The following is a 23,390-nucleotide window of genomic DNA, read 5'->3' on the forward strand; positions in this document are numbered from 1 at the left end:
TTGATAATTTTTAAGAAAAATTTGATAACTTTAAGAAGAAATTATTATTGAAAATTCATAAATTTTATAAATTAATAAAAAAATTAATTTTATTATTTTAATCTTAGAAAAATAAAATTTTATGAAACATTAAACAAATTAAGGATAAATAATAAATGTAATTTTCTTGTAAACTTAAAATTCATTATTTTTTAATAAATATTTTTTATCGATTATTAAAATTTTATTATAATTTTAACTAAACTGATTATTTTTAAAAATTCTCTAAATTTACTTATCATAATGGATTTCTCCAATTAATATATTAGATTTTAACAAAATTATGTAATTATAATAATATTACTTATATAATTTCAAGGAGTTTCAACTTTTAGATATCAATAAAACTTAGATATTATCTTGGATAACATCAAAAAATAAAATATTTAATTCAGATCTTATAATATATATTTTTAAGGTTAAAATAACAAAATTAACTTCTTTTTTTATTATGGCATGGCATTGCATATATCCATAACAACATCTCTCGAGTAAATTCAGGCTATGTATGCTTTTTACTCGTGTTGTTTGGCGTCTGATTGTTCCGACGACCCGTGGGCACTTACGGTCTCGACCAGTTGACATGTGCGGGAAAAGAGTTTGGCTATGTTGAGATCAAGCCTGTGCCTACAGCTGACGTTACCCTAAACTCCAGATCCAGTCCTTGCATCGGGCAATGGCTTTTAGAATGATGCAAGCAGAAGTTGTGGTCTCAGGCTTGATCTAATAAAGTCTCTTGGGATTTTGACAGTCTCATGGTCTCTTTTCGTCTCTTTTCGTCGATCGCAAAAATGCTATTGTTCCTTATTTATTTAATTTTAATAATAAAATAACAATAATTTTAATAATTATTTTTTAATAATAATTTTTTATTACATCAATTAATAAAAATTTTTAATAATTTTTTTTTTTGTAATTGTTCATAAAATTTTATAAATAATCAATTTTCGATAAATTATAGAACTTACTAAAAATTTGTCGGATATAAATATTAAAAAAATGAGATGTAATGAAAAAAAAAATGGAGTGCATTTATAAGCTCTAAAAAACTAATTTCCCGCCAAGATGAATAAAGCAAAGTGGAAAGGACAAAATAACCCAAGAAAGAGAGAACTTCATAAAAAAAAAAAAATCATAAAATTTTCAAACTTCCTCTCTTTGGATCTTGATATAAATTCAATTTTTTAACCCCCAAAATTGTAATTTCGAGGCCCCTGCAGCTGCAAATCTTAGCTCTGTTTTCCTCAATTATCTTTTGGCAGGTTAGATTCTAGGAAATGGGTTCCCAACGAGGCATGATTAATCGTAGGAATTGTCCTTTCAACTTCAAAACCCTAATCTCTTCCCTTTCTTCTCCACAGGTATCCCAATTTTCTCTTTACTTGGAATTGTTTCTTTCTTTCTTTCTTTTTTTCTTTTACAATTTTTCCACTTACTCTGATTTTTCTTTTTTTCCTGATTTTAATTTTGTTGATTTTAGGGTTTAAAACCAGAAACAATGGAAGGATTGTATTTGCTACTGCTTAATTTAAGCTGCTCCAATTCTGAATCCAATTTGAATTTCTCTGAAACCGAATTCAATTTGAACGAGTTCAAAGTCAAATTCAAAGATATTCATGAAATATCAAATGTCTTATTCAATAAACTCAATGCAAAGTTCAATGAATTATTCTCTGCTTTGAATGATGTTTCTGCCCACCCGGTACGCGCACAATCTATCTTCCATGTCAATGTTAAAGCCACCATTAAAGATCTAACCTTGCTTTTGAGATGTTGCGTTGCTGTTTTCAAGTTGCTTGTGTTGGATCAGAAGCTTGTTGTCGAAAAGGGTCTAATTCTGTTAGGGATTCTAAGGAGATGTGTTTCTGTGGAGTCAAAGAGAAGGAATAGGAAAAGCTGTAGTGGTTTGAAAAATAAGGTTTCACATGAACGTCTGTATGTGGATGGTGGTGGTACTATTTTTCTTGCTGAGCACTTGGTTACTTCCATAAGTTTCGCGGAACCTGCTAATCCATTCCATGAAATTTTATGTGCTGTGCTTGAGGTAATTTTGATTATTGTTTCTAATTCAAAAGCCAACTATTCAATTCCTTGTAAAGTTTGTGCCTTTTGCAAATTGCAACAGTTCATTCAACTAGATTTTATTTGTTATAGACCACAGAGGCAAACAAATTCTTAGTTTTAATGCAGAAAAAAACTTAAGCAAAACTTAGTAGCCAGGCTAGATACATTCATAGTAAAGTTGCTTTATTTTATCCTAGTAAATTTTATCATAGATACATTATAGAAAAGTTGCTTTTTTTTAGCCATGATATTCAAAAGTATCATGAGGCTTACATTATTCTTTAATCAATGACTTTTTTGACATTATCTTGCTCTTTGTGGTTTTTGCATTTAACTGTGATTTTTCCTCATAGATTGTTTGCCATGCATATGGCTATACTTTTGTGTTACCAAGTTAAACCCTGCTATTCATCACCTTTTTGCTTGACTTAAACGGGAACTGGTATTTCTTCTATATTGGTGGCAATTTCTTCTCATAAAATAGGGTAATTATTCAAACCAAATGATAGGCTTGTTGTTTAGGTTTCTAACTTTCATTTAAACTCTTTAAAGTGACTTTATTCTTATCATGGATAGTTTATGGTAGTTAGGTCGCTGCCATGAAAAACTTACTAGTAGAATATACTGCAAGCAGGAAAAGAAGGGTATAATACTGAAAGTACTCTGTTTAGGTATTTGCAGATGAGCTTCTGATGCATAAATCAGTGAGACAGTACATTTTGCTTGCTGATTCTCTCTACTGCGTGAATGAATTTCTATTTGTACATCACTTTGGCCCTGGTAATATTGGAAGCGTGCTGGAAGTTATTTCTGCTCACTTTATACTCTCCATTTCTGATGACCAAGCATTTTATAATTTCCTTTATAGATTATTTTGGCTTCCTGACAATAACTTCAGAGTTCCTGAAGTGACATTGACTACAGCCTTGTCATTGCTGCTTAATCCCATCATGTTGTCTGCACCCAAAATGTTTCAGGCATATTTGATTTTATTGGTTTCTGAGGTCATTGGAATTAGCATGTCTTCTGATCATATGATATCAAGCAGTGAACTGAGATCATACCTATTGGCATTTGAAAGGTCAGTTGCCTTGTATACCAGACACATGTCCAATTTGCACACAAAAGGTTACCCCTTAGTAGATGATGATTCTTTTGTAAAATCACATTTTCGTGCAAGTTACGGTCAGATGGACTTTGAATCTTGTCTTTTGCCAGCCACAAAAGAGAAAATTCATAATCTGATCAGTAAATGTGATAACTTATGGAATTCATATTTGAGCAATATTTTACGAAAAACTAGGTCTGACCTGGTGGCTTTCTCTGTTTCATACGCAAAAGAGAGCCTGCATGTATTTGAGGAATCCTCTAGAGATGAAATTCTATCAATCTTAAGCTGCATAATACTCAGGAGTTCTTCTGATGATGTCGATGACACTGTGCTGCATAAAAAGGAAGATACTAGTCCTCAAGATATTTGTCTTCTTGCATGTATATTGAAGCTAATGAGTGGTACAATGTTACAAGCTATAAGGATTCTAACACAAGGCAGAAATTCAGGTTCTTTGAAAACATTCAAAAATGTTGTGTTAAGTAAGGAGTACGACTTTTTGGTGGCTATTTCTAGTTGTTTTCAAAAGTTTGGTGTACGTCTACCAGTTCAAAAGTTCTTACGTGACGTGATGGAAATTCAGCCAACAAGGCATAAGAAGTCAAAGTGGATGCTTTTTCATTTTTCAGGCTTGTTGTCACTAAGTTATGCTAGCCGGCTTGATTTTCTAGTTAAGAACTGCTTATTTACATTGATGATGCTGTTGAATTTATTTGTTCTTGAAGCGGGTAATTTACACGCATTGGAATCGTTACTTGGCTCAGGGATAAAGTCTTCATCACATAAATCTCATGTTAAATTAGGAAAATCTGAATCTTGCCATAAAGCAAGAGAGGTAAGGTTGATAATAATGAATTTTCTCTTGTTTGTGTTTTTGTTAAGCTCATTACATTTTTGGCTTCTGTTCTTAAAATAATTGAGAATGATGATTCAGGTTATCGTGGATCAAAAATCTAGCCATGCTGTTGCACTAAAATTTCAGAAAATTCAGACATTGTACTTGGGGTAGGTGGCGTTTTTGTTTTTATCATATTAGAATGTTCATGCTGATTATGTCAAGTGTCTAACTTAGCCAATTTGTTCTTTTTAAAACTTTTCTGTGTAAATTACAGTGGACTCAATTTTAGTTTTAAGTCTTTGCTAGTCCTTTCAAATGGGACTTTTTGAATCTGGCTCTCCCTCCCTTCTTGTGCATGTAAGAGGTTACACAACGTACGCATACACGGGTGATGGTGCAAGTATGTTCTAGTTTAGGATTCCAGGTTTAGTGTAAAGATTGAACAAAAGTGTCAAGGATTTATGAGTTCAATAGGATTACAAAAGTCTATATTCAGGGCTGAATGAGTTACTTTAGGAAAGTTATTTCTGGTCCTACTTTCTTGTCATTCATCTTTACCAAAGCGGTCACTAGTTTTTGCTAACATTTGGAGTTTAAGAAAATTTATGTTGTTGTATCACATTGGCCAATGCGTGACTATAGGAATCCTAACCATATTGCGGTTGTCTTTCCCTCTAGGAAATAATTGAAAAAATAAAAAATCAACTAGGGAACTCTGTTCTTAGTTTGGTGGAATAAAAAAACTGTTTGGGGGTAATTTAGAGTCAATTGATACACTTGCAGATTAAATTTCTAAACATTCACCTTTGTTCTATTTTTGGGACAATATCTCATTAGCCTTTTTCTTCATCTCACAGAATGAATTCTCGGACGAGTTTTAAGAAAAGAGCTCAAGAGCAGGAACTAGGAAGTTTAGGGAATGCCCATATTGTGAATCATGTTGACTCAGCTCTCAGCATAGAAGAGAATACAGGGGAGACTTGCAATGGTGAGATTTTTCTCAGGTGTATGTTAGAAGGCACCGAGAATTCATCTGATGTTGCTGATTTAGCAGACTTCGTTGAGTGCAAGCAGGGGAAAGATTATTCTGACTGGTTGAGGGGTCGACAAAAATTTAGACGGTGGAAATCTGAGAAAATGGCAAATATCAGGTGGCAAAAAAGGAGAATTTTTCAGAAGAGAGCATAGTTTTTTCTCATTAAAAAAACTTTTTACGGGGAACAACTAAAACCATTGCAACAACTGCTTGCATAGACTGTCATCCAGGACAGCCTAACTCTTAACAGGAAGGTACAAACTCCAATTGCATGTTCCTGATGCAACAAAAGTTGCAATTCCGATAGTTTCTTATCATTGCAACAGCATGAAAGAGTATGTAATTATCTTTTTCTTTTTTTTTTAGGGATGCATATTTTTATGTTAGTGACTGCATATTTTGAAGGCTTATTTAACTAGGAATATTTTACGCCACATTGCAAACTGTCTTTTTAGTTTGATGCTTTGACTAGACACAGTGGAGTGGGAAGAAACCCCAAAACATGTCATGTGTAATCGATTTCACCTTCAAAACTGTTATACCTTCGCTGCGTCATCACCGAACACCTTTACTGCCACGTCGCTAGCATCTACACATGATTTTAAGGCAGCCAATCGATATTAAGCCAATCAAGCCATCATTCATGAAATATAAAAAGAATATGATTAGGCATGCAACATTCTTTTTACTTTGGACATTCTTTTGTTTTGCTCCTTCCTCTCCTTGACCTCCTCTCGATATGTCTTACAAGTTCACTTACTCTGTTCTTATTAATCAATATGAAAGAAAGAAAAAAATGGAATAATTTTAAAATGGAGAAAAAGTAAGGAAAGGTGGTCTTTTTTGTTTTTTTTTAAAATATGATCTTATTAGTATATATTGATGATTTTATAATATGATTTTTGTACTTCAATTAAATTGGTGATTCTATAACAACTCAATTAAGGTCATGTTAATTATACAAGATTATGATAGGATATGGTTAAATGATATATGAATAAATTATATTAAATAATATCTTATTTTATATTTAATATGTACAAGAATTAAGATAAGATAATTTATTTATTTATTAAAATTATCTTTTTTTCAAGTTCATATAATTTAAATTATTAATGTAATTTTTAAAAAAATAATTAGATATGTAAGTTTCATCCAATGGATCAAAAATAATTTTTTTCACTTGGGGAGGATTGAATAATTTCATGCCAAAAAGATTTTAATTTTTCTTGCAATACCTATCATTCTCTTTTTATGTAAAAATCAAATATGATACAAAATAATTATCTTATCCTATTAATAATGTTATACATCTAACATAATTTAATAGTATGTTTGGATTGAAGGGAAGGGAAAGAAAGGAAAGGAAAATAAAAGAAAGTAATAAAAATAAAAAAATATTTTTTTTGTTTGGATAAACTTTTAATTTAAAGGAAATAAAAGAAGTAAAAACTTAATAACCCTTGCTTTCCTTATAATCTTTACTTTTTTAATACTCTAATTTGGGGGAAAAACTAAGGAAAGAAAAGTTAAAAAACTTTTATTTTTGTAAAAAGATTATTATATCTAATTTTTTATTAATACCAAAAGCCTAGTAAAAAAAAAACTTAATCATATCATAATTTTCTTATAATTTTTTCAAAATCATTTCTTTTTTTAAATAAGTTTCACATTCCTCTTTCAATATAAAAATTTTTTTATAATTTTTTAGTGATTTGATCTCAATGAATGATTGAATATGAACAGACATATTTTTTAGGTTTATGAAATGTCAAAATAACTCAAAATTTTTTATTTTTATATGTAATATATTATAGTTTGAGATGTTGACAATTCTAAGAGATGTTTCATTGAAACACAATTAACTTGACTATACGCTTTTCATATAAACTTAATTGGTAAATATTAGTTTTATTTTTCTTAAGATTTAAATATTTATTTTTTATTTTAATAAAATAAATTTATGTTGAACATCTATATGATGATATGTTATTACTTCTTGTTTGGTGCAAAAAGGACATAATTCACTCATATGTAATGTTTTTATATGATTACATTTTTTATATTTAATAATTTTTATATGAATGTATTGTTAAAGTGATAATGTGTTGAAATTTTGATAATGATCAACAAATCCATCAATGTATGTTTGTAAAACATATTCTTGTTTTACTTGATTAAAAACTACTGATATAATAGCAATTGCGAGGTTAAATAAGATAGCAAATATATTATAGTTCAAAAGTACTCTAAAATCACAAGCAATGAAATGTTATAATTGAAAAAAATTATTATAATGAATCATTTATTTTCTTTTTCATTATTTATCCAAACAATGGTTGTTAAAATTTTTTTTATTAATTTTAATTATCCAAACAAAGAGTACATATATCTTTTTATTTATTTATTTATTTATTAATATTTATCTAAATATAGTGTAAGGATTTTATATATAAGATAAATAGCCCTAAGCATTTCCATTTTCCATCGCAACTACTAATTGTTTAATATATCATTCTTCAATTCCGTTTCACCAATAAAGAGCCCATTATGCAAAGGCAAAAGAAATACAGTTTTGACATTTTCTTAGCAGTTTTGTTCTTTTTTTATCAGCATTTTTGTTGGTACATGCCATCTTTTCTTTGGAGAGAATAAAAAGTTTTATCTATAATCTATAATATACATCTATATATATATATATATATATATATATATATATATAACCACGGATATAGATGAATATTATATATTATTTTTTTGAACCGAAGAAAATAGATATATTTAATAATTATACTCTTAAAAACCTACATTTGTTACTTTAAATTATTTTTACAAAATTTTTATTTTTATTTTTATTTTTAAACTTTAAACTTTAAACTTTTAAGTTTCTTTAAAAATATTTCTTAGAATTGTATTTTTTAATTTTTCATATGATAAAATTTAAAACAAAAAGGATTATTTTTCAGAATTTTGATTTTTTAAAATGTTTTTTTGCCAAGAATTTTTAAAATGTTGAAAATGATGAAAAAATTTTAAAAGTTTTTGAAGCTTTAAATAATTATTTTATAAAATTTAAACTTATTTTTCAAATTAAATTATTTTTAAAAGTTTGTTTTTTTTGCTTTTGAAATTCTTTTTTTATTTTTAAAATAAAAAATTTATTTTCAAATTCATTTTATATTTTAGAATTATGACATACGGATCCAAACGTGTACCATGTGCATAAATTTCCTGTAACATAGTTAAACAGGATTTTCGTAGGGACAATTTGTCAAACACCTCTAGAGCATAACCACTCAAACCAGTAAAACGAGCGTAGAGGATGAAAGTTTCCACCCCAGAACCACAACCAATCTCAAAGTAGAGAGAATCAGTAAATCTCAACCCACCACAAAGATTTCACAAAAAATTTGCAGCAGCCTCCTACAAACAAAGGAAAGTACTGACAAGGATTTGTTCAAGAATCCATTGACATCCATTGTCACGAGGCTGTCAGCTCAAGAATTTGTTCATAGTTTTACCTTAATTTTTACTGTTTAAGCATATATTTATTTATTTTTTGTTATAAGAGCATCCCAGCTTACTTCTATAACGGCATACCATTCATGAGTACCCCTGTAACAAGAATTATAAGATGCCTGCATCCAGAACCAGGTTCCAACAATCAGTTGATGCCAATTTGTAGTAATCTTCCACATACAACTTTGTGACAATGGATGCCAATAGACCTAATCACATTCAAGTCAGTCTCTCCTACACTATTCACATTGGAATCTGCATCCAGCAAATTTCAAACACATTTGAAGGATAAGTTTTGTGACAAGCATATGGAGAAACACCCCCATCTTTCAAGAGAATGTAGAATTGTTTTTGTTTGAAAGTCGGAACCCTAAGGGGGTGCTCTACTCTGTATAGCAGACACTAAAACCAAATGCAATCACTTGTAAATTGAAAAGGGAATTAGGCAAAGATGTGTAGGTGATATGGACAGAAAAAGATGAGAGGTGCAATTTACATATATCGGCTAGCACTTCAGGTTTCCACCACTGTTAAGAACCCGATGCAAATGGAATGCTTCACCCTGATCCCCATTTGCTGACCTTCTTTCCAAACAGCATGCAGTTAGCTGCCTGAGTAGTCTCTCAAGATAAGATTGTAAGCAGCCTTGCATATCTTTCATATTGGGATTTGTTGACAAGATCATAGCATTAACTGTGTCTGCCACAAGATCACGTTGCGACTCTTCAAGAAGATATCCAACAGAGGACTCCTGTGGACGTACGTATGCCAGCAAAGCAACACAATCCTAACAAGAAAACCAACTAAAATATTAGCTTTCAGTGCAACCGAAATACATAAGGATCTGGCTCTAATCTCAGCTGAAAAATACATTAGACCAACAGAAGGGCAGAATTAAAACAGGCCAGAAAACTGTAAAACAAGGAAAGCAAGTTACTCCATATTCCCCCCTTCCTCGCATGCACTCACTTGCACGCCAGACCAATTGCTTGGTCACTATTGTCTAAAAACACTTAGAAGGGGAAAAGTCACATTGATGTACATCTTAGCATTGTACATCTTAATTTTCTTAAAACCATGCACTAAAACAGAAAACCATATTGTATCGGCTTGTATTTGTAGTTATGGCGAAAAAAATGTCCAATTGCATTAACATATGCTAGAAGTGAAAGGGAACAGAAATTCAAACACCAAGCACGTCCCTAACATAATGTTTGTCATCTCACACATTCTAAAAGCAAGCTCAATAACCAAAGATAAAGTTCAAGAAAATAATTTTCTTAGTACCTGCACTAGATATTCAAAATTTGCCAATTCAAAAAATTTTGCCAATTCAATCCTTCCATACTTAACAGCCTCTTCCAGTGCTCCAACCTATAAACAGCATCTCAACAGAAACAAATACGCATCAACCATCTGATACTGATATACCATCACAAACACATAAGAGATAAACTACATAGTTCAGGAATTCACGTTCAAAGGCATAAACCTACAGATTTTGTATTTTTTCTTTCAGTGTTGGTTGGTATATAGCCATACAATATTTACTACCCATGCTGCCATTGTTTTGCAATGTGCATACAACTTCAAGCTTTCCTTGCAGAACCAGATCAAGGAAGCAATGCAATGCTTTTATACAAAGCATGTATAAACTGTCAAATTTTTATTATAGGCATTTAACCCAAAACTAATTCAAAATGGCAGATAGGCATCACATTTGAGAACCCAAGGGACCCCAAGCGTGTCATTCTGAGGATTTACTTTTATCACCAATTACAATTACCTATCATGTGGCATATTCTTCACACAAAAGCATAAGAAGCCTATCACATGAGGTCAACAACAGAACCGCCAAGTCTGTGCTGATAGAAGGTCAAATTTTATTTTAGACGTCCTACTAATTACCAATTAGTTGATATGAAGTCAGAATTTAAGGTTGTTTCTTCGCCCATTTGTTATGTTATTTGGTGTTTGTAGTTTGTCGCTCTGCACTGTTGTCCACATGGTAAGACCGTTTGTTTTAGTTGTTGGTATTGAGCCTACAGATGAGGGGGATTTTAAGTAGTGTAAAACCAAATTATTTAAGTTTTGGAATTTCTTGTAGCTTTTTATTCAAAATGTCTCCTAACCTATTGAAAACTAGAATTTAGGCTAGAAGTTACAAGATTTGAATAGACGACAATGTATATCCAGTGAACTGTTTCCGTCAGTGAAAAAGCTATATATACAGGAAAGATACGTACCCGAACCAATTCAATAAATTTTTGGCAGTGCAGCAGAAAGCATGTAGCTGATTTATCGTCCTGCATGTAGCATGTAAATGGAGATAGAAAGAAAGATTATACATTAATCCAAAACAGTCTAACTATATCAAGTTCATTGATTAATGAACAAGCAGAAATAAAATCTTGCCTCGACACAACTAAATCCATTCCCAACAGTTTTTTCACCATTTAAAATTTATGTGCTAGAAGAAACAGTCACAGATAGCTGATGCAAAATGCATTAGTAGCAAGAAATCATAAGACAAGGAAAATCATAAATGTTGTGACTAATAGGCAACCTTCAAGTTTGAGGGGAGTATTAGGAGTTTTTAATGTAACCATTCCCATTGAAAGTAGAACAATATGCAACTTTTCCCTCTTTCCGTCCAGGTTGTTAAGGCATGAACATTAACATGTTCTGCTGTATCCCTGGCTAACCTGACCTAGTTTAAACATCCCTATCCTAAACACTTCTCAAAAGCAACTAAACCTTTCCAATTCCATCTCAACATGGACAGAAGAAGTGTTTCCTTGTTAGTTCCGCACAGAAGCCCAATTCATTCACATCAGTGGCTATATAAGCATTATCCAATATTCTAGTAAATAACCTTACATAACAGAGACAAGGAAACAAAAGAACTATTAAAGTAAAAAGCAAGAAAGCAAGACAGATTTGATCTCAATGAAAGAAGCCCTTCTCAACAAAATCATATAATTCCATGCCAGGCACTCCTTGAGTTCCTAATGGCCATAGATTTAATAATAATAATAATAATAATAATAATAATAATAATAATAATAATAATAATAATAAAACTGAAGCCAAAATTAATGGAACCTGAAAAGAAAGAATTGAGGGAGAGAAGAAAATGAAAATGCTTTAACAGAAAAAAATGAAGTTCTAGAATGATGTTAAAGGAAAACAAGCGTGCCTTAGCAATGCGTAATCATTGACAGCATATTTTAATCCTCTTCTGACAGTCAATCTATAAAGTAAGTTCACAACATATTGTGTACACACCTGAACAAGTTGGGGATACCAATCACGAAGTTTGCTAATTGCTGCATCAATCTTGCCATTCCTGATTAGCTTCATTGGCGAGAAAAATATAATAATCACTAATTTAACTAGAACATCAACAACTGAAAAAAAAAAGGATCAAAAGGAAAATATAATGGATGCTAAGTACCATATATTCAAAACTAGAAAGTCTTATCCATAAAAAAAAGATAGTCCTCAGGGAAGAAAAGACAAAATAACTTGAAGTGCTAACTGAAGTGTATATCGCATATCATCACTGATTAGCAGGTATTTGAAACAGCAGAAAATAAATATTTATTAGTTGGCTCTAGCTACTTTTTTTACCTTATTCGTGGGGCTTTGGAACAACAAAAATAATTTTAGTTTATAAGCACAAAAGACATACTTATGATAGGTAGTGTTTACACAAAATGGGAACGCCCATCCTTATGGAATAGTAGCTTACATCCAAATTACCAGAGACTAGAAACTAACAGCAATATGAGATCCTTGTAATCCCAAACAAAATGAGGTATGAGACTACACCATACACCAACTTAACAATTAATGCTCAAAAGATCTGACTCTAGCCACCTTCATTGGCCACCCATCACAAGCTATAAGCACATCTCTGTAATAATGTTGAATTGATGGGACTATCCATTTAGAAAATCCAAGGGAAAACCTCTAACTTTTCCTTTTTTTTTTTTTTTTTTTCATTTTTATCATAGGGAAGAAGAAAGCAGACAGCAAAGATTACAGAAAATCGAAGGTGGGGGTCTGAGGTTACAGACTAGAAAGGGTTAAAAAGAGGGAAAGGAAGAACAAAAAAAAGAGACAGATCAAGTGACTACTGCTTGGTTAATGGAGGAGATTAAGGGCATGGAAAAGAGAGAAAAGGAAGAAGTCAGGAAGATGAGATCCATGGAAAGATAATCAAAACCAGAAAGAATGCTGAAGAAAAGAGTTCGAAATGGCTCTAGAGTACTCCAGTAGCAGAAGACTCCAGAGTGGAGAACAAACTCTTGTTACTAAATTCAAGTGAACTTGACAGTCATGCTAGCAGGCCTCAGGAAACCAGATGCTCAAGATTTTAATAATTTGTACATTCATTATCCACATTATTATAATACTTGGAACAGATATATTTACTAACAGAAACATAATATTTAACCAAATTATCTCTTCTATTCTAAAATTATTTCAAATAATTTTGAAACTTAGATATATCAATCAGGTGTCAATAGAGTTGTTTTCTATATTAGAAAAAAGAAACAGTGATTTGCTCAACTGTCCTCCACTTACCATGTTCTTCCCACCCATAGCAACTGAAATAGAAACCTCAAAGTCAACTACCATGCAGTCTATCATCAATAGAAGCTTCATGCTTTCTTATCTCAATCTAAAATTTCTTTTCATTGCTTTTACATCTGACATGTGCTCAAAATTATTATATACCAATATTAAATAGCCTAGTTTGTAAAGCATCTATGTCAGGAGGAAATCAAAAGGAATTCACAAAGATAGTGACAACAATACTATTATGAAGAAATCCCAAGCTAAATCAGCATAAGAGAGGAGGCAATGAAAATGTAACAAGCAAAATTGACAGAGTCTAAAAAAAATCCCCAATTACAATGAAAGCAGGTTGCAAGGAAGCAAGCTCAAATTTTTCATGTCATATAGGAAAGGAAACAATAGAATATACTTATCCAAAAAAAAAAGGATAAGTACATTTTAAATAAAGAGAATTTTTACTGAACTTGAACACTAAGAGAAATAGAACACTTGGAGAGATCCAAGAACAGAGGAAGAAGCATTCTTCCAAGTTCGTCAAAAAAAGCTTAAACCAAGACTACTATTAATAGCTTGGTGGTCACTTTATAATTCTTAACACCAACTATGCCTCAATGATTGTAAACACGAAAGTTCGCATACCATATAGGATGTGAACTTTGGGTGGTTCATATTTCTCTTTATCAATAAAAAATTGATCATTATGTCCTAAGTACAGTAGTGCAAACATGTACAAAGACAGAGATCAATGAGCATGCCTCCTAGTGAAGGAAGAGTTCTAGTTAATGCCCTGAGTTCAAACACCTCAGGCTCAGTCGTGTATAACAAACTTTCTCCATTTTTACTGATCTTCTAACAACCTATCTCATCCACACTTCATCATTCCTTTCCAACCACATGTAGGAAATAGACTAAATCATAGAAGAAAATAAAATTCCCCAAACTATAAACTTAGATTAAAAAACTAGGAACCCAAATACCATTATCAGAAGAATCAAGGGAATAGCTCCTCCAAAAGACAAAGGTGTAACTTATAACTGTAACATAAAAATGTAAATTATCAAACAATTACATACCTGTCGTAGAATCTTTCTCCGATTTAGTGCATACACAATATCCTGCTCATCAAAGCCATTTTCTTGAGCTATATAGATTGGAGGGATAGTGCTTTTACTAGCCAAATCAAATGACTTAAGTGTATCTTCATAGCCATAATGCAGCAAGTAGGAGCGAACAAGTCTGTTCAAAAAGATTAAAAAGATATATATTAAAATATACAAATACGTCATGTTATAATACTAATCAAGTTTAATGTGATAGAGTGATAAGTTCTCAGGTTGACTTTTACATCCACCTAGAGAGAGACAGATAACCTCAAGATGGGCTTTACAACTAAGAATCTATCATTTTAAACTTAAGTTCAGGCCAACAATATTCAGAGTTCTCCAATGCCTTCTTCACCCATGAGGTAAAACAAGGTGGTAACAGATGGAATCATTGTCAAAAATCAACAGGTAATTAGTATTATGATCATTACCTAAACCAAAAGCTTCTATTTTACAGCAATAATTACATTATAAAAGCATCAAACCATCAAATTCTATTTCAGATATTTCTCAATCACAAACATCAAACCATCCAATAGGTAATTGTGTAGGACAGACATGTAACACCACAGAGCAGAAAATACTTTTTAGCAGAAAAAGAAAAACTTACCCATAACTAATATTAGGTGGTAGAGATATCTTTTCAATAGTCATCTGCTGCTTCAACCTCTCTTGAGCTTCGTACTCCTGATGATATAGCATCACATATAATAAATAGGAAGATACAAGTAAGAAACCTTTTAGAAATAACTTAACGTAACAGACTGAGAGAACCAAGGTATACTGAAAGTAAGAATAGGAAGATACAACTAAGAAACCTTTTAGAAATAACTTAACGTAACAGACTGAGAGAACCAAGGTATACTGAAAGTAAGGTTACCAAACATCGGAGAAAAATAAAGCATGATGCAGAATAATGAAGCATAACTTGCCTTCAGATCAAAAGCAAACTTCTTTTGCCCGAAGTTGACATGAACCCTGCACATTTTCAAATGAAAAAACTCATTAGAACAACTTAAAATCATCACCACTTTAACAATAACTACTTGCATTGTAATAAAACTGTGCAATTCCCCAAGTTTTTGAAAATACGAATGCCTCTCAAGATGTCATTTTTGGTAGCAATCAACTTCCTATACCTTTAGCAGGTATCAAGGCAAAGTCTGCATTTGAAAAAAACTTCAAAGGAGATTGTAAGAATGCAGGGCTTTTAGCAATTCACACTGTCAATTTATATTCCAACCATCTTTTATGGTGCTTTGTACAAACCTATTGCCATTGTTAACCTAGATCAAGGACATCTTTGATATATTAGATGGATCAAAATGCACTACTGGCCCTAGGGTAGGGCTGCAAAGAAGCTGAGTCTAGCAACAAATTGCACAATTTCAGCTAGATAATTTATTTTCTTGCTCAAGCACATTCCAAGCTCGAGTTCAGCTCTGAAAATTCTAATTCAACTTAGCTTAAAGCATACAGTTTGTAACTGACTTTTCCACCCTCACTGTCACAAAATAAGCTTGAACAAACTCAAGTGAAAAATGAAACAAATGTTTTCCCAAACTAAGAGCAAATTTTAGCTTAAAACCCCTCATAGTAGTTTTACTAGGCCAGACACTACTTTGGACAAAGCCAGAAACAAAAGTGTCATAACTAACACATCACTACTCATTCATTGAAGAGAAACCTCAATGTATCATGCACTAGAAGAACCAATTTACCACAACTAGAGAGGAAAAATGGAGAAAAATGATATCTTCATTATTCCTATCGTTCACTAAATGCAAATATGGGTGCCTTATTACAACATAAAAATGAGAGAATTCATATAAATACACAAAACAGAAGAAAAACATACTCCTCATTTTGGCTGTGAACGGCAATTGTAGGAAATAAGCGACTCTTCATTTCCTTTTCGCCAGAAACTGTTCCTACTAGTGCCCCATTTTTGCTGGCATCAACACAATGAGCATGCAAAATCATGAGAATCTTAAGAAATGAATAGTGCTTTACATTAAGAAACATAGATGCTCAAGGCACAAGTACTACACACGGCACAGATAGACAACTGCATCTTACGTGAAAAAGAATTCCTGTGAAGCATAGTTTATGCCACCACCAACTGTATCTCCAGCTGTATATGTTGGACCAAAAGCATCTCCCTTTCCTTGTCCATGGTATAGAAATCCATCATCCCCATGATACCCACAACTGTTTACTTCCCACCTGCCACAGTTAAGAAGAATACTTTGATATTACTTTTCTTATTTTCCTACAATTTCTCAGAAAATTGACAAATCCCACGCCTAATTAAAAGCTCTCATCCTGATTATATTTCTTTCTCTCCCAAAAAAGCTTGTGTCGCTGGCAATGTTAATTAAAAAAACCCATTCTCCTCTCTTTGTTTTCTTCCTACACGTTCCCAAGCACAAAAAAGACATACTTTCACATAGGAGGCCTGAACTCTTCTTTCTTCATTTCTCTCAATTTACAGAACCCATCCTCAAAACCAGACAAAAAACCAATTGAACTAAATCATTTCCTTTTATTCCTACAGCAAAGTAGGGCACTTTCACTTCAAATAAATTTTTTTTTTCTTTTGTGCCATATGATTAACATATGTTCACTTACAAAGACCAACTCCATTCCCTTTTCCTTCTCTTTCTTTTCCCTCGTTTTCCAGACTCAAAAAACAGCAGTCTGAATCAAAAAGGAAAGAACTCTACCTTGCATTTACTCTTTTTATGCATGTTCTTCCATTCCCAAGAAACTATACACAAATCACACATACTGTTAAACTACAACAAGAAAAAGGGGAAAAAAAGTAGTAAAAATTTTATGTTTTTTAAGTTGCACTTTATAAGACCAAAAATAAAAAATAAAACTAGAAATCAGAAGTAAAAGAAATAAATTCTCACGCTCTTCCTCTTCTTCTTCCTTTTTCTTCATTTCCACCATTTTTCATTTTTTTTCTTTCATCAACCAAATGCAGACAAATTCAAACGAACAAACAAACAAAACCCTAACTTTGAACTATAATAAACACCAGGCACTCCAATTAAAACTCGTCTTGATAAAAAAAAAAAACAGTATTCCACGAAAAACAGAAACGAAAGAAGAGAAAATAGCCCAAAATTACCCAGGCTGCCTTCGCATCTTGAAGCCTTCATTGGTGAATCCAATAGCAATCTGTCCCTTAGCCCCGGCGTTCTTCACATAAATCTCAAAGTAATAAAGCAGACGCTTCACTGGAACCGGCTTATCGGCTTGAATCACACCGACGTCATGGCCATGGAGGTTAATAGTCGGATACTTCACCGACAACTTATCAGGCGCCACCACCAAAAACCCTCCCGAACTATTGATCGTGTTGAGCTCTTTCGGAGCCTCCTCCTCATCCTCCTCCATATCCGTCGGCGCCTTAGACGAGCCGAGCCGAGCCAGCTCCAAGAAGTATAAGCCGAGATCTTGGTTTAGGCTATCGAAACTGCTGCTCTTCCCGTTGTTGCTTTCGCCATTGTTGCTGTTGCTAGAGTTCATTTTTATCAAAGCCTAAAAAAAAAGGAAACCCTAAAATTTCGTTTCAAATAATCATCTGATATTGAGGCTTTTTTTTCTTCTCGACTTTTCAAGTTTCCGGTGTTGCTTGAGAAGAGGATTTTCAGATAGAAACGGGAGTGGTATTTTTTATTTTTATTTTTTTCCTTCGTCTTTGCTTCTAGAGAGTGAAAACTGAGTAACGAAGAAACCGATTTTTTTTTTTTTTTTAATTTCTTTATAATAACTTCTTTGAATTTTGTTATAAGTGGGTTTTGTTTGTGTACGGTTAAGAAAATGTTTTAGCCTCCTTGATCGTGACACGTAGGGTCGGCTTTAGCGTATTTGATCATCTTTGGCATGGCAGAATCTCTTGTTGCTTCAAGGGCTAAAATTATAAATTTTAATGCTTTGATGCTTTACCTATGTTCGGCTAACATTTTTTTTTTATTTTTTAAAATTATTATTAACCCTACAATCTTTATTTGCTTATTCACATAAAATATTACACTCTTAAATCTTCTTAAATATTAAATTTTTAAAAATCTAATCAATATATATCATTTGAATTAATATTTAATTGACATGTTAGACAAATTTAAATTTAGAAGATTAAATTCGAATTTGATTTATTATATAATCAAAAGTTAATACCTAATTTTCATGTTTGGCAAACATCAACTTTTCGGACTTGATTTGTTGTATAAAGTGAGGATGAAATGTATACATTATATAAAAATTATATATATTTTTCTTTCAGAAGTTTAGTAGAACTGCTACTTGGAGATGGAATTCATGGAGAGAGGATGATAACAAACGAAGAAGGCAGATTTATTTAGCTAATTAATAAGTTATATTCTTGGCAAGTCTTGTGGATTCAAAGTGGAATATGAGAAACTAACATGGTTGTTTACAAGCTAGTTGATTTTCAGTGCCAAAATCTGCAACTACAGAACAATTAATCAAACATCGCAGTTGTGTGTGAGGTAAAGAGAGGTTGCATTGCAACATCTGATCAGAAAACTAATCATCCGCAAAGAAAGATACAGATGAAATAAAATTTTGGGACCTCCTTGGCACCATTATTGGAATTAAAAACTGCAAATGCTTATTACATCTATGTATCATTTGACCAAGTTCTGCCTTCGTCTGTTGCACTCTTGTTCAGCTTCGTATTGCATTCTGAAATAAGAACGATAAAGTTTGTGATTAGAAGGCGAAGATTTAGGATGAAAAAGCTGCCAGTGTTTCCAAAAGATGATCTTGGGGCAACAGTAGCAAGCCATGAAGATCGTACATATGCATGAATAATATGACAAACTAAACAAGCAACCTAATAAATGCATGTTCATATAGGCACTCAATCCGTCATTCAAGCACCAGGTTTCACAGTATGATTCACATTTAAGAGAGGACATATGCTCTGTTTTATGTTCTAGAGATGAACCGTGAATCCTACATTAGTTGTATGCTAGAATTAGACTCATCTTAAACTTACGAGATGTTTTTTTATGTGACAAAACTGTGAAATTTAATAAACTAAAGCAGATAATACCTTAAGGTGTGAACCGTAATGCTACGCATGTGTTGATTTAGATTCACGTACCTTAATGAAGGTGTCAAGTCCTCACAGTTGTAACGTGCTTCATGAGCATATCAACTATTTCTTTCGATACCCTTGAGGTTGATTCTGTCAAGGCTTTAATCTTCATTTCCGTTTCCTCTTCAAGCTGCTTCACAGTGTTTCCAGAGCTTCCACTTGTCTGCAAACATTGCAGCCAAAAGGAGCAAAAGACAGCAGATAATATATTTATGACAATGGCAACAATAATCTGTGGCAAAGCATCCAATATTATGTACCTCGGAAATTTTATTTTGGTATTCGGTTTCCATGTGGGAGCGATAATGGTCCACATCCTTCTCAGCTTCTTCTTTTGCTTGTTTTAGCCTGGCCATCTTCACTGAGCAATTCATGATATAAGTCAAAAGCAACATCGAAATGGAAATTTGGAAATCATACAAGAACTGAAATCTCAAGCAGTATATGTAGTCAACTAATCATCCATTAATATCATCTGAAATTGGAAGTCAAGCATTTTGGATGGATTTGTTACAGCTTCTAGCACTTGAAACTATTTGTTGGGCCTCCTGCTCTGCAGTTAGCAACATCTGAATGCCTCCATGCCCTCTAAAGGACTCCATGGTAGCCAACGTAGAATATCTAGACAAGTCACAGAAAAAAAAAAAAAAAAGCAACAAAACTTGATATTGAACATACTTTAGGAAGATATTGCTTAAAGTTTCTGATGCATTGACAACAAAATTTTCAGAAACAAAAGTTCAAAGGACATTGGAAGCATGAAAAAGCACAAAAATCATTTTTTTCGCAGACTAGAAACTGATATTTGAACTTGTGCACAATAAAGACTTAGCATCTTTACGCAAATCTCCAATAATATACTTTTTTTTTTTCTGATGTTCCCTTGGCTTTCTCACAGGATTACTAACAAGTTGTGATCCATAGCATTGTTAATTCCTTTTTTTACAATAGAGGTTGCAGCTTGAGGATAAAGTAAGGGGTTAAAAGTACAAATTTCAATCTCCGACTTGTTGGATGACATTTCTTAAAAATAACTACATAAACCAATTGGGCAAATCCCGGGTTCATAAGATTGTTAATTTGAATGTTGTGATGAGAATTAACTTCTTGTAACTTTCAGAAAACAACAATGATTTCCAGTTTGATTTCAGTATCTTAAATTTAAATGAAAAAGGTGTAGACAACTTAGAAACAAAATACAGAGAAGTAAAATTCTACTAGCTGCTCTGAAATATAAATAAAAGAAATGATAACGAGAGACTTAAAGAAGAGAATTGAATGTAGAAAACTTATTGCAGTGATAACTAATATATAGAATCCAACCATTAAAGTATGCCATAACTTATGAATCAAGAGAAAAATCAGCGCTATCAAAAGAAGAAAAAGGTGCAGGGCAATGGTTGCCAAAGGTGATAAATCCTACACATATATATGCCTTAAATCTTAAATGTCATTAACGCTAGAGAATAGATTACATTCCCAGAATATTGTAAGATGCAAACTTTTGTACATTTAATCAGCAATTTTGAAGAATTACCTCACATAAAACAGCGTAGTAGGAAGAAGAAAAGTAAACAACATGGACAGATTGTGAGTGCAAACTAGTTATATATCTGCTTCTTTGATTGAACTTTTATGGGGTCACACAGCAAGAAAATTCATATGGGAACAATGAAATATAACCAAAAAAAAAAAAAAAGCTTCAGACTCCAGGTATATTCCAATATGGAAATCTATATGATGCATCTTTCATTTGGGACTGAACACAGTTCATGAAAAGGCCTCTATCTGCCACAAGGATGGATTCAAAAACCTTGTATATTGGGATTTAAACAAACAAAAAAGGAAAGAAGAGAGCCATAAATGAGTGTGAGCTGAAGGATTCATACCTGAATAAAAAGATAATATGCAGAAAGAATGAAACCCTTCATTCTTAAACTACTTGCTCCAAATCTTGGATTGGAGGGGCTCTTGCTCTTCTCTTTCATCTCCATAGTTAGCGGGATTAGTTTTGATTTGTTTTGTTGGTCAAATTGATACATTCTATTATTAAGTTCCTGTCGACTCAACTATTTACAGTTTTGGTCACATCAGAAATTAGAATGAACAAACATCAATTAAAAAAAAAATGATTATGTCTTCTATATATTTCAATGGACACACCCCATGTTAAAATGAAAATGTTGTCACATATTACATTATCTTTTATATGTACTCTAATGAGTTATTTGATAAATCTCTAATCTTGTTAGGAAAGATTTTAAATTGGTAAATAAGTTCTTTATTATTACCTTATATTCTGATAATTAGAGATAATCTAGATAAGTTTTCTTTTCCTATAGTAATTTGTGTGTTTATATTGTGTCCATTTTGTATCAAATACATGTAAAATAAAAAAATTATTGTATCGCAATTCGTCAAATATAAAACACATTTTTTTGTTTTCACTAAACTTAAACAAAATTTTTACTAAAATTTTAAACCTTATTTTTAAGATTTTTTTTTAATTATTTTCATATCATATTTAAAATTATAGTATCTACTAGCAATCCTTTCTTCTTTTTTTTTTAATTGGTGAAGAGCAATCCTTAAGGGTTTTTTTTTTTTGGCAGAGCAAAGAATGGCATGTTGTTCAGAAAGTCAAAGCTTATCTTGGCACTGGGTTTGAAAAGTCACAATTGATTTGCAATCTAAGCTTTGAAGCGTAAAGCATAATTTAGTTGGAGACAAATCTCAAGTACTTAGAAAAATTAGCAGTTCTTTGGGTTGACTTTGACTGGGATTATTAAAGTCAACCAGAAACACAAGGATTCATAGCTGGCCAATGGATCAGATTTGAATTCTCCAGCAAAAGATAAAAAAAAAAAAAGATAAAAAAAAAAGAAAGAAAAAAAAAATCGCCTTCTACTATATATATGAAGCAAATCCGTGAATCACCAAAACTGGAAGGCAAGCATGGCTGATGCAAGGAAAGTTGGTATATTGGTTCTTTTTCTCCTGTATGGTATGCCTTATTCCTCTTTTGTCATCTCTGTGCATGAATTTTTTTCCAGTACCTTGCTTTCTTTTGAGCAGATCACATAATAAATCTCCATTAATGGTTCTTTTGTTTGAATGATGAGCAGCAGTTTTGTCATCATCAGCAAATGTGGAAGCCAAAGTCTGTCCTTTCTATTGCTTAGATGTGGTTTACATGACCTGCAAGGCGTCAGGCGATGAGAAGCTTAAGGCTGAGTGCAATTGCTGCTTAGCTCCAAAAGATTGCACCCTTCATCTCTCGGATGGGTCCTCAGTTGACTGCAATTGAATTTGAATGGAGAGATCCTGTTGCCTGTTTCTGTATTCTGATCATGCATACTGATGTTTATCATGCAAAATAAGTAGAAAATATAGTCAAGAATTTAGATTTATTCCAACTTAGGATGGATACATAATGGAATAATTGTATTACTACAATAAGGTGATGAATGCCAATGGGAAACTATAGCCATCAAAATATTATGATTTACAAGCAAACAATTATAGCTAACAATCGCATAATCTGTTAATAGGATAGCCAATAACTGGTGTTTAAATTCGGATAGCCTCAAATATTACAATAACTTTCTGCATAGTATCGTTTCAAACGTATTTTCTTGCCTCCATGGTGAAAAGGAAAAACAAAGACCAAAGAACGAGTAGCAATCACTTGAAGGGATGAAACGAAAGCCAAAATTGAGTTAGAAGGGATTGAATGTAACAGGTATCCCTCCTTCAAATCCCATCCACTCTTCCCAATTATCATATTCATCAAAATCCTTCACAGTTTGCAGCTCATCCTCATCAAACTTTTGCATCAGGTACTGAAAGGTGAAGAATTCAAAGGGGATAATGGTTCGGTTGAATTATTTTTCAGTTCATATATAGTATTTTGATTTTGAAAATTCCATTCGATCTTAATCATATTGTATAGGTTT

General features: G+C 32.3%; 4 protein-coding genes across 7 annotated transcripts; 2 read left to right on the forward strand and 2 right to left on the reverse strand.

The window, feature by feature from the left end:
• The first annotated feature begins 1,069 nt into the window (after nucleotides 1-1,069).
• Nucleotides 1,070-5,522, forward strand: LOC111276751 (2-isopropylmalate synthase). 2 transcript variants are annotated; one of them, XM_022862527.2, is made up of 5 exons: nucleotides 1,070-1,400; nucleotides 1,520-2,083; nucleotides 2,775-4,049; nucleotides 4,149-4,219; nucleotides 4,910-5,522. In XM_022862527.2, exons 1-5 carry the CDS (start codon nucleotides 1,317-1,319, stop codon nucleotides 5,238-5,240), a joined length of 2,325 nt encoding a protein of 774 aa, XP_022718262.2. In that variant the 5' UTR covers nucleotides 1,070-1,316; the 3' UTR covers nucleotides 5,241-5,522. The 2 variants fall into 2 exon arrangements, with proteins under 2 accessions (XP_022718262.2, XP_022718263.2); XM_022862528.2 differs by having other exon boundaries at nucleotides 1,072-1,400; nucleotides 3,081-4,049.
• Nucleotides 5,523-8,863: 3,341 nt separating this feature from the next.
• LOC111276752 (ran-binding protein M homolog) lies at nucleotides 8,864-18,047 on the reverse strand. 2 transcript variants are annotated; one of them, XM_022862529.2, is made up of 10 exons: nucleotides 17,437-18,047; nucleotides 16,377-16,523; nucleotides 16,156-16,248; nucleotides 15,230-15,275; nucleotides 14,908-14,984; nucleotides 14,268-14,430; nucleotides 11,896-11,964; nucleotides 10,854-10,913; nucleotides 9,895-9,981; nucleotides 8,864-9,394 (listed from the first exon to the last, which is right to left on the reverse strand). In XM_022862529.2, exons 1-10 carry the CDS (start codon nucleotides 17,835-17,837, stop codon nucleotides 9,113-9,115), a joined length of 1,425 nt encoding a protein of 474 aa, XP_022718264.2. In that variant the 5' UTR covers nucleotides 17,838-18,047; the 3' UTR covers nucleotides 8,864-9,112. The 2 variants fall into 2 exon arrangements, with proteins under 2 accessions (XP_022718264.2, XP_022718265.2); XM_022862530.2 differs by lacking the exon at nucleotides 11,896-11,964.
• A 651-nt stretch (nucleotides 18,048-18,698) lies between these two features.
• Nucleotides 18,699-20,036, reverse strand: LOC111277691 (V-type proton ATPase subunit G1-like). Its single transcript, XM_022864097.2, has 4 exons — nucleotides 19,949-20,036; nucleotides 19,695-19,795; nucleotides 19,441-19,597; nucleotides 18,699-19,016 (listed from the first exon to the last, which is right to left on the reverse strand). Exons 1-3 carry the CDS (start codon nucleotides 20,034-20,036, stop codon nucleotides 19,454-19,456), a joined length of 333 nt encoding a protein of 110 aa, XP_022719832.1. The 3' UTR covers nucleotides 18,699-19,016; nucleotides 19,441-19,453.
• Nucleotides 20,037-22,159: 2,123 nt separating this feature from the next.
• LOC111277662 (serine-type endopeptidase inhibitor) lies at nucleotides 22,160-22,932 on the forward strand. 2 transcript variants are annotated; one of them, XM_022864058.2, is made up of 2 exons: nucleotides 22,160-22,438; nucleotides 22,563-22,932. In XM_022864058.2, the coding sequence occupies exons 1-2, from the start codon at nucleotides 22,390-22,392 to the stop codon at nucleotides 22,739-22,741; spliced, it is 228 nt and encodes a 75-aa protein (XP_022719793.2). In that variant the 5' UTR covers nucleotides 22,160-22,389; the 3' UTR covers nucleotides 22,742-22,932. The 2 variants fall into 2 exon arrangements, with proteins under 2 accessions (XP_022719793.2, XP_022719792.2); XM_022864057.2 differs by having other exon boundaries at nucleotides 22,258-22,438; nucleotides 22,560-22,932.
• The last annotated feature ends 458 nt before the right edge of the window (nucleotides 22,933-23,390 follow it).

The sequence above is a fragment of the Durio zibethinus genome, chromosome 7, assembly GCF_047325235.1.
Source record: "Durio zibethinus cultivar Kanyao isolate XHJ-2024 chromosome 7, ASM4732523v1, whole genome shotgun sequence".
NCBI lineage: Eukaryota > Viridiplantae > Streptophyta > Magnoliopsida > Malvales > Malvaceae > Durio > Durio zibethinus.